An 11,070-nucleotide genomic window follows, 5' to 3' on the forward strand; every position below is an offset into this window, starting at 1 on the left:
GTTTAAAAAATTAAGTGTTCCAAATTTCAATTCGTTTGAACCGGTGGAAAGATTTTAGTTTCCTTATCATTTTATTCTAAATAGCAATAATTAAATTTTAACTCTAGGGCTCTCGTTGATTAGCCCTAAGATATATTTGATTTTGCGAGGCCAAAAATTTATTATGACCATTGAAGATAAAATAAAATAAAAAAAAAAGATCTTTCCACCGATTCAACCGAATTGAAAATCGAAACATTTAAATAATTTTAAATAAATAAAAAAGAAAAAAAATACAGAGTATAGATATTATTAATTAAATAAAGCAAAAAAAAAAAAGTTCAGATAAATGGTTCTGCAACTTAAGTTGCAGGTGATTGCTTCAACGTTCCTTGCAGGTGATTACTTCAAGATTGTTTGCATGTGATTGCCAGGTGATTGCTTCAAGATTGTTTTAGGGCCCCCCTTCATAAATGGGACTTGCATAGGACGGTGCCATTTTAGGGCATTGCAGCTTGCAACCCTTTGGCAGCGCTACAGGGACTCGGAGTCCCACTTATTTGCCACCTAAAGCCTACATGCAAGAATCAATTTTTTTAATATACGGGATATTACATTGTGCTTATACATATTCATTTTTTTTTGTTATAGATATTTGAAAATAGAGCTGTCATGGTAGATTGGGCGCGAAGAGTTTGTAAGAAAAATGGTTTTGTAATTGTCATAAGTAAATCTGCTAGTATAAAGGGCAACAAGATGCCGAAGTGCATTCTTATTTGTGAAAGGGGGGGATTGTACAAACCGCCACACAGGAAGGGCATTCAATGCAAAGGAATACTGGAACTAAAAAATGTGATTGCCCGTTTAAGCTGCGAGATGTACCACAACCTCCAGACAGTGTCATGTGCAGTTTGAAGGTTGTTAAAGGTTTTCATAACCATGAACCAGCTGAAAGTTTTGAGGGACATGTGGAGTTTGAAGGTTGTTAAAGGTTTTCATAACCATGAGCCAGATGTTGACCAGTCAGTTCGGGGATATTCAAGGGTCGTTCCAAAAATCTCTCAACATTCCACGACACATACATCTACATGAAGGCATTTATAGTGAAATCAGAGGTCGCATTTCATTACAGGCAATGAACTTGATCCATAATCAGGCACAACGCACTGATAACGAAGCCGGCCTTTGCGTTTGTAAGATCAAAAGGACACACGGATTGCCATGCTTTCACGATATTGCACTTTACCGTTCTGTGGATAGACCAATTCCGCTAAGCTCTATCCACCCTCACTGGAGTAAGTTGTCCATGCACGCCCAGAGGCATACTGACGAGGGAACACGATCCGACAGGACAACTCAGCTTATTGAAAGATTAAATGAAATGGATTCCGACAGTCGAGAGTCTATGATGGATAGGTTTCTCGATATGGCGGATCCATCTCGTTGCACAGTTCGACCCCCAGCATATAACACAGAACACAGGGGTCGACCTACAGGCAGAGATGAGCAGAATAGAGGTCACATACCTTCTTTCACAGTATCCACTTCAGAATCTCGGGCCTCATGTATTCCAACATTGCGAAGGAGCAATGGGATGGATCACCTCGTTGAGAAATTTCCTCAACAGTATCAGCGTTATATTTTCCACTGTGTTGACGTTCGACTCGACAGTTATTGTGGCTTCAGGGCGTTAGTTGTGCAACTTTATGGTTCTGAAGATCAATGGGCTCAAGTACGACATGACCTTATCCAATAGATTGAACAAAATCGGGTCCTGTACGATCAGCTTTATCCAGAACGTAATTATGTATCCCATGTGCTACGAAGACTTCATTGCTTCCGGTCATCGACACCAGAGGATCATTGGATGGATTCTATATCATTGGGACTTGTCATAGCATCAACGTACGACGTTGTACTGCATACATTCGATATGATTGCTTCAAGTTGTTTCACTCACTTGCCGTTGAGCTCCCATCCAGTTCCATTCGCAACGCGCACACATATAGCTATTGGTCGTATTAATGACAATCACTTCGTGCAAGTTTTCTTATACCGTCATTATCCTGTACCACCCATCATCATATGGTGGAGGGCAAATGCATCAAATGAAGCACACGGATGGGCTCATCCTTATGAAGCACGCCTCCAATTGTGGTACGAAGTAATGCAGATAGATCCGCCGGGACGACGACCACAATTTGGTGAAAATATTGACTAAATTTGTGTATTTATTTATGTTCATGTATTGATTCTATATACTCAATTGTAATTAAATGAAGTTTGATTTCGGTTTGCATTATTGTCTATTCAGAAAAATATAAAGTAAATTTATGTTGATTCAATATACATAATTTACTTCAACATATATATTTCCACTGGTTCAAAGTGAATGAAATTTGAAACACTTAATTTTTTTACTATATTTTGAAATTCTTTCTAAAAAGTTAAAAAAATTAAGCATCGGTTCAAAGTTGTCCGTTGGTTTAAAACTACAAACGGTCTAAAAATATCCAAACTTTTTTTCTGTTATTTTTTCTTTATTTAATTAATACTAATAATTATACTTTGTATCTTTTTTGTTTTTTATTTATTTAAAATTATTTTAGTGTTCCGATTTCAATCCGGTTGAATCGGTGGAAAGGTCTTAATTTTTTTATCATTTTACTTTCAATTGTCATAATAAATTTTTGAACTTGTAGAATCAAATATCTCTTAGGGCTATTCATTGAGAGCCCTAGAGTCAAAATTTAATTATGGCCATTTAGGATAAAATGATCAGAAAATTAAAATATTTCCACCGATTTAAACGGATTGAAATTTAAAACACCTAATTTTTCAACATATTTAGACAGTTTAAACTACCACAGAAATATAGTTTTTCCGTTTTACATTATTTCATAATCAATATTAGGCTCGTTTGATAGGTTTCATTGAGTACATTTTAAAAATATAAAATTTATTTAAAAAAATTACGTGAAACAAAAGTTATTAACTTTTAAAAATTTATAACAAAAAAGAGAGAGAGAGAGAGAGACTGAGGCGTGAGAGAGAAAATGCGGAGGTGGAATTCACGGGAGTAAATAGGGAAAATTGTGGGCCCGCGTCAGACACCCCCCTGATACCGGGGGGGGTGTGATTAACACCTCTCATCTAGTATTCACATCTTCGTACGACACTTTTAGGCTCCGTTTCAGAATATTTTTTTAAAAAATAAATACATATTTCATATTTTCAAACTTAAAAATAATGTAATAAAAAATAATTTTTTGATTTTTTTTGCACCGTATAAAAAATCTCGATGAGATCTATCAAACAAGATCCATATTGATAGAAAAATTATTTGTGTAAACATATTATTTTTTAGCTTGAAATTGCCTTCTTAAAAAATAAGTACTTATATTGAGTACTGGAACGGAGCCTTAATATTCCAATTTCCAACTATCTGTTTGTTTTTTAAAATACCCAACGGTTTGTTTAAGACCCGCCAATCTGACCCAACACCAACCCTCAGAGCATCTCCATTTGAAATTTAAAATGTGTGTCAAGGATGTTTAGGCTCCGTTCCAGAAAGGAAAATAAGTACTTATTTTTTAAAAAGGCAATTTCAAGCTCAAAAATCATGTGCTTACGTAAATTATTTTCCTATGAATATGGATCTTGTTTGATAGATCTCATTGAGATCTTTAATACAATGCAAAAAAAATTGAAAAATTATTTTTCATATACATTATTTTTGAGTTTGAAAATGTGAAATAAGTACTTATTTTTTAAGAAGATGTTTTGAAACGGGGCCTTATATACACACACACACTCTACAGTAACAAAAGTGTGTGGGTAGTGTTCGGTTGCCATTTTTATTTTTAATTTTAGTTTAGTTTTCAATCGTTATCCTATTTTTTTCTCCAATCATTAGCCAATTTCTTCAATTATTACTTTCTCATCTCTCTCTGTCTCTCTCCAATCATTACCCCTCTCCTCAATTATTATTATATTTCTCTCTTCACCCATTACCAAAACGAAACTAAACTAAACTCACAACCAAACAAAGCCATTTCGCTCTTCTTGGATAATTAATAATAAATAAATAAAAGAATAGAACCCAGTTTTGAGTATTTGTGCTTTGACCCTATCACAATCCCATCTTATTGCTTAACATTCTATCTCTTCCTTACAAAAAAAAAAAAAAAAGTTCCATCTCTTCCGCCCCTGGAAGGCTTTTCAAGGAGCCTATCCCCCACTGTTAGCCTTCCCCACGATATGAGCCCATATATGTGTGGGTTCACCCATGCGAGAGAAGCGTTACAAATAATCATTGCATTAAAAAATTTCTCACATCGACTTAACAATTGAAAAATGCTCTCCCCTCCGTTAAGTCTTCGGAAATATTGTTTGAGAAATATTTTCTCAAGAAAGGTAAAGTGAAGCAAATTAAAGGATAAAAATTAATTTCTGTGTGTGTTCTCTTCATAGATAATCTTGTAAAAAAATTATACTGTTTTGCGAGAATCTTTCGTACTTCCGATACTCCGTATGTATAATCCCTCCTCTCACATAAAATATGAGTTCGGCATGAGCCTCACATGTTATATAAGAGGAAAGAATATACATCGAGAGTATCGAATAATTTTCCGAAGGTAGGGGCTTCACAATTTTCTGGGTAACCAAACGGTTAAAATCGTAATTTCAGTCTTCTGACTCTTATCGTTACCGGTACCACCGTAATTCCCACAACAAACAAGCCCATTTCCTGACACGAATCTCCTCCGCCTTTAAATTCAAACCGACAGTCTTCCGACCTTCCCCAAAAAACGCCTCACACAATCCAATCCAATCCTAACTATGACTCTCAAATCTCAATCTCTCATCCTCCTCCTCTCTCTCCTCTCTCCCTTCCTCCTCTCCGCCGCCGCGCTTGGCGGCAACCAGGCGTCTACGCCCCTTGGCGGTTGGCAGCCGATCGAGAACGTTTCGGCGCCTGAGGTGATAGAGACAGCGCAGTTTGCCGTCGCCGAGCACAACAAGAAGGCCGACTCGACGTTGAAGTTCCGCAGCGTGGTTCGGGGCGAGTACCAGGTGGTTGCCGGCATGAATTACCGGCTAATCATCGCCGCTAAAGACGGCGGCGTCGCTGGAAAGTACGAGGCGGTTGTTTACGTAAGGCCTTGGGAGCATTATAAGAGCCTCACGTCGTTCACAAAGGTCTAGGACTGGGAATGTGACCGCGGCGGATTTGGTAACGTGCGGTGTAATGTAAACATCGGTGTAATGTAAAATGGAAGGGAAAATATTTCGAGTATGATTTTCTTGTTCCGTTTCTTTTTCTCAGGCGCGTTTTCGCTGACCAAAAATTGTTGTATTAATTTTGTCTTTATTTTAAAAAAAATCGTCTATTAATTTCGCTCCAAATTTTTATATATCATTGGAATCGAAAAAGAAAAAATTATAATTTTTACACAAATACTTTTTCAATGTCTTTTGAATATTTTATAAATATTTGTGTAAAAGTTATAATTTTGAGTTTTTTCTTTTTTATCCCCCAAACTATGCACTTTTTTTTACTTTAGTCTCGAAATTATCAATTTGACGATTTTATCTCCTCAACTATCATACCGTTACCTACTTAGTCCAATAGATAATGGAAGTTAAAAATTTGGACGGAAAATGGCATATAAGACCTGTTTGGGACCCTATAGAGCAGATACTTAATTATGAGAGCCTTAGAGATAAAAATTAATTATGACCCTCTAAGATAAAATGATCAGAAAAAATAAGATCTTCGCACTAGTTTCAACAGATTAAAAATTAGAGTACTTAATTTTTTAACCATATTTTTTAGTATATAAACCTTCTTAAAAAATTAAGTGCTCGAATTTTTAATCTGTTTGGATCGGTGCGAAGATTTTATTTTTCTGATCATATTATTCTAAAGAGTCATAATTAATTTTTATCTCTAGGGCTATCATAATTAAAAATTTATTTTTTATTTGGGACCCTTTAGAGTAGATACTTAATTATGAGAGCTCTAGAAATAAAAATTCAGATCTCCACACCGGTTTACGCGAATTGAAAATTAGAGCACTAAATTTTTAACCATATTTTTAATATAAAACACTCTAAATTCTATATAAAGAACTCAGTCTTTTAAAAAATATATATGTGTGTCCAATTTTCAATCTGTTTAAATCGATGCAAAGATCTTTTTTTTTTTTTTTATCATTTTTATTTCTAAGGCTCTTATAATCAAGTATCTGCTCTATAAGGTCCCAAACAGGTCTTACATGACATTTCAGTCCAAATTCCTAACTTCCGTTATCTATTGGACTAAGTAGGTAACGGTATGATAGTTGATGGAATGAAATCATCAAATTGATAGTTTAGGGACTAAGTAGAAAAAATATGCATAGTTTAGCCGGTAAAAAGAAAAAAAAACTCCATAATTTTTTATGTTTTAGTTTCTCACGAACCAAAAACACATAAGAGTTAGGCGCAAAACTAACAAAGTCGATAAAAATTGGATGAGGACAAAAAATTGTAATCCACAACTTGTCGATTAGCAAAAAAGGGTTTAGTTACTCGTATTTTAGACGTATATTATGCATTTTTTTTTTCGTATTTACGCAAGAGGTGTACTTGAAAGTTAAGTTTAAAGTGCACGGCAACGGGTTTTTTTTTTGGTGTTAAGTACTATACGGTAACGTTTTCGTATGTGTTGTGTTTGTTTGAACACTTGCACAGGCAAAATATTTTGTAAAAAAAAAAATAAAAATTTCAGGATTGTAAAGATTACAACAATTATCTGAAGTTTAATGCATTTCAAATTCCTATCTAATGGTATTCGATCAACTTGATTTTCGACGAGTTCTAAAAAGCATAATTTTGACTATTGTTGTGGATTTCGGAAAGACCCACAAATGACCCAACCCTGGAGGCAAAGAAACTAGACAAGAGCTGCCTCCAAATTGTAGTGTGAATCGGGACTTCACGGGAGTGTGACCCCAGGATCCCACACCTACTCAATCACGGGACGCTATAAAGGAGTTCCCTCAGTCGTACGGGACTCCTCCTTCGTTCAATCACTTTATAGCTTTTATTACTGTACCCAATTTCTTCCTCCTCCTCCTCCTGTTTGTCTTAACTATATATTGATCATATTTCTCTGTCTGTTTTCTTCGGATCCAGGGACGCTACCAAGCATCCCTTGCCAAGCACACTGCCAAGCGGCAAACGGCAGTGTTTGATCATGCAAAAGGGACGCTGGGACTGCTACTGTGTGTTGGTTTTATTGCTAGTTTGGTTTGCCTCAACACATTATACTTATTTTTTTTATTTCTATAGGGCTCATTACAGGTCCTACAAATATGATTCAAACAACAACTTATTCTTAAAATAAATTTTTATGGGTTCTTGAAAAAAAATTAACTCAATTCAATATCAGTTAGGGCTGTTTCAGAATTCACAGGGAGTTTCAGAATTCGTAGGGCTCCATATGAAAGCCCTAGAGCCAAAAACTAATTATGACATTTTAGAATAATATCATCAGAAAAATAAAATCTTCGCACCGGTTTAAACGAATTAAAAATTGGAGCACTAAATTTTTTCACCATATTTTTTAATATATAACAGTCTAAAAAATTGGAGCACTAAATTTTTTCACCATATTTTTTAGACGGTTATATATTAAAAAATATGGTGAACAAATTTAGTACTCTAATTTTCAAGTCGTTTGAACCGGTACGAAGATCTTATTTTTCTAATCATATTATTCTAAAAGGTCATAATTAATTTTTGATTCTAAGGCTTTCATAGGGCGCCTTACAAATTCTTAAACTCCCTAAGAATTCTAAAACAACCCTTACAGATGTCGGATTGAGCTATTTTTTCAGGAACCCATAGGAAATATTTTAATAATAACTTGTGGTTTGAATCATTTTTTTAGAATTCGTAATGAGGCCCATACAAAAAATCACACTTGTTATGGAATGCCAACCAAATAAATGAGGAATTAAAACCAACACAGCAGCCCTTTTTTAGGTCCAAAAATGGTGTTATTTTTCCCACTCAAAACGACATAGTTTTGCCTAGTATTGATGACGCCCTTTTTTTGTCAAAACGACGTCGTTTTCGTTTTGAGGTGCTTGGTAGGATGTGCATGGTAGTGTCCCGGATCCGTTTTCTTCCTCTTTAGTTTACACTTGGATTTTGTTTTGATAATGATAGGAGTGGTTACTTGTGGGGATGGATTATGGAGGGAGGAGTAATTATTGATTGGCTTGGCCCGTTATTTGATGTCCAACACTTTTTTTTTTTTTAACAAACAAGATAATTCAGTTATATTTTATACAAACAAGGAAAAGGTACAACAAAAAACATGCTCGTACAACCAAAAAACAAAAAATAACCACAAAACAAAACAAAAGATACAATGGGAGCATCGGACCCAAGAGGGTGGAAAGGCCAAGGAATCCATCATGAAATTCAAAGATGAAAGCCTGTTTCTATTGCGATAAAGCCACATCTGGACCGGAAGATCGGAGCCGAATCAGCTGCACAAGCTTTTACTGTCGAGGTCGGAGAGCTTGAAAAACCGTCGCAGGCGTGGCGGAATCACCACATAGTATTTCTGTGGGCGCGGAAACCCTATAATATTTTAATCAGTTTATTGATTTGGAGGTACTGCCCTGTACATTGTAAAATGTTAAACTTGCGAACATAGTTTTGAAATCCGCCAAATTTGTGGTTACGGCGAAAGTTGGATCGAGAATCACGTGTGGTGTGTCCCAAGCTAAAATACTCTCTTTTTTTCTTTTTCTTTTTTTTTTTTTGTCACATAGCAATAAGTGAGCAAATATACACAATTATTACATATCTACTCATACATGTGTGAGATCGGTGTCCAATTAAAGTTTGTTGACTAGCATGAGAATTGGAAACTTTTGTTTGGTTTAAAGTTTTGAGAAAAATAGTATAATTAGTGGTAATGAGTGAAGAAAAATAAATAAAGAACTAGCTTAATGAAAATTATGCAGAGAGTAAATTTTTTTTTTCGAAACTTGTAAAAGAACAACAATAATTAAGATTATTTGTAAAGGCCGGGTATTTTGTTTTACTTTTGAAGTGTGAGAAACTTTATTGTTAACAAGAAAAGTACAACTGTATTATCACCACAAGATAAATAGCGTTGGCGACGAGCGAAGACCAGTAAAGATCTAAGGAACAAAACACAGAGTACTGATCAGCAAAATACAAAAAATACAAAAATTATGCTATCGCCTAAAAATATGAGGACGCCTACGACAAGCGAAGATCTACAAAACAAAGCACAGTGCTACGAGCCATGTCACGAGATTCAACTAGTTCATTGCTCGTCTTACGGATTAATTGATGTGGGTGCGTATGTTTGAACAAGTCGACTTGTTTTCTGGTTATTGCCCCCCCCACCCAATAAACGTACACTACAAGCAAATTTAAGTACTACAGTAATAAATAGTACTATAAATATAATAATGATAGTAATAAAATGGTCCGAAAGATGATAAAAAGTCCTCCTTGAAAGGAGGTTTGAACTATCGATCTTGCTATTGTTAGTTAGCCCACTGAGCTGACGATAAACACACTAGAGGATAAAGAAAACATGGATTTTTGTGCACTTTTTACACTCTTTAATACACATTCACACACTTACTATTGTCAGCCCATTGGGCTGATTTTAAAATTTTCCTTGAACTATTAATGCGAAGTGTAATAGCGCGTTTTTATCATCCCAATATTACCCTTTTTTTTTTTTTAAATTGGGATTTTAAAAGTTATAGTTTTTTTTTTTACTTCGAAATTGGGAGATGCCAAATTCTTTTGATCCCACTCCTCTCTAAATTTGACACCACAAAAACCCTCGTCTCCACTTATGGTGTCAAACTTACTCTCGTGGTCGGGAAAAAAATAGTAACTCAAAAAATACTTTATATACTCCAAATTAAAGAAAAGTCTTGGTAAGTTGGCTGATCACATTAAAAGAAAATGGGTGGAATAGTAGTACATGTTTGTTAGTTAGGGAACAAAGTTAATTCTATGGGATCTCTTTCTCTGTCATTAATCATCCTCTCCCCCATTTTGCTATAAATGCAAATGTAATCGGAGAGAAATGTAGAGTATGAATACCAGTGAGAAAGAAAAGACAAAGATCAGAAAAAGATTAAAGAAAAACACTGAGTATAATATAATAGGTCCTAAAGATCTACTTCGCTCTTGATAGTTTCTCTAAGAAACTATCCTTCTATGTATTTGTGTCCGCTTCTTAATTTAGTTTCTGCAATCTTATTTATTTTGCGCTAGTTTTATAACACAGGCCACTTTTTGCATTTGGCACATATTGCCTACTCTATTGCATGTGGAGAAAATTGGTTGCTGTGTCTAATCTTTATGCTGCCAATTTGGACAAGTGGCTCCACACCAGATTTGACTCCTTACAACATCCCATTGTAATAAGCAAATATGCGTGAATAAACAAATTTAAGAACAATGCTAAAAAAACACTCATACATTATAATAAGCAAAGTTACAAGTCTTTTAGCAAATAACCAAATTCCACCCATTCCATAACCAAACTTGACAACTTTTACCAATAACCAAATTCAAAACTCAATAACTCAAAAACATCCCACATTGAAATCGTCTCATCGAGACGAATGATTTGGTGTGGTCGGGTACGTGATTGTAACTTATTTGCGATTGGACAGATGTGCATTGTGTATTGTGGTTTTTTTTTTTTTTGTTAGAGATGCAAAAATAACCAATGTAGAGGTAGAAGTTGTTAAGTTTTATTATGGGTTAAATGAATAATCAAATGCTGACGTAACACATTTTGATTATTGATTTTGATTATTACTATTGCTGATGCTCTTAGCGGAAATGCTTTTTCATACACGTATCTCCAATAATCATAAAATACCTTGATATTATTGGCCGAATAAAAAAGCTTCAGTGGTCTCTAGAGTTATTTGCTAGCGGTAGAATTCGAACCGGTGCACTCGAAAAGGGCATGTACATTAATTGTTGTGATGCTCTAACTTGGCAAATTCAATGGGTTAATAA

At 35.0% G+C, this 11,070-nt stretch overlaps 2 protein-coding genes across 2 annotated transcripts; both read left to right on the forward strand.

Moving 5' to 3' along the window:
* Positions 1 to 982: 982 nt before the first annotated feature.
* On the forward strand, positions 983 to 2,200 carry LOC131317202 (uncharacterized). The gene is made up of 2 exons (XM_058346773.1): positions 983 to 1,711; positions 1,766 to 2,200. Exons 1-2 carry the CDS (start codon positions 983 to 985, stop codon positions 2,198 to 2,200), a joined length of 1,164 nt encoding a protein of 387 aa, XP_058202756.1.
* A 2,519-nt stretch (positions 2,201 to 4,719) lies between these two features.
* Positions 4,720 to 5,388, forward strand: LOC131314394 (cysteine proteinase inhibitor 1-like). Its single transcript, XM_058342990.1, has one exon. The coding sequence runs from the start codon at positions 4,822 to 4,824 to the stop codon at positions 5,185 to 5,187; it is 366 nt and encodes a 121-aa protein (XP_058198973.1). The 5' UTR covers positions 4,720 to 4,821; the 3' UTR covers positions 5,188 to 5,388.
* The last annotated feature ends 5,682 nt before the right edge of the window (positions 5,389 to 11,070 follow it).

Source organism: Rhododendron vialii, chromosome 2a (genome assembly GCF_030253575.1).
Source record: "Rhododendron vialii isolate Sample 1 chromosome 2a, ASM3025357v1".
NCBI classification, from domain to species: Eukaryota; Viridiplantae; Streptophyta; class Magnoliopsida; order Ericales; family Ericaceae; genus Rhododendron; species Rhododendron vialii.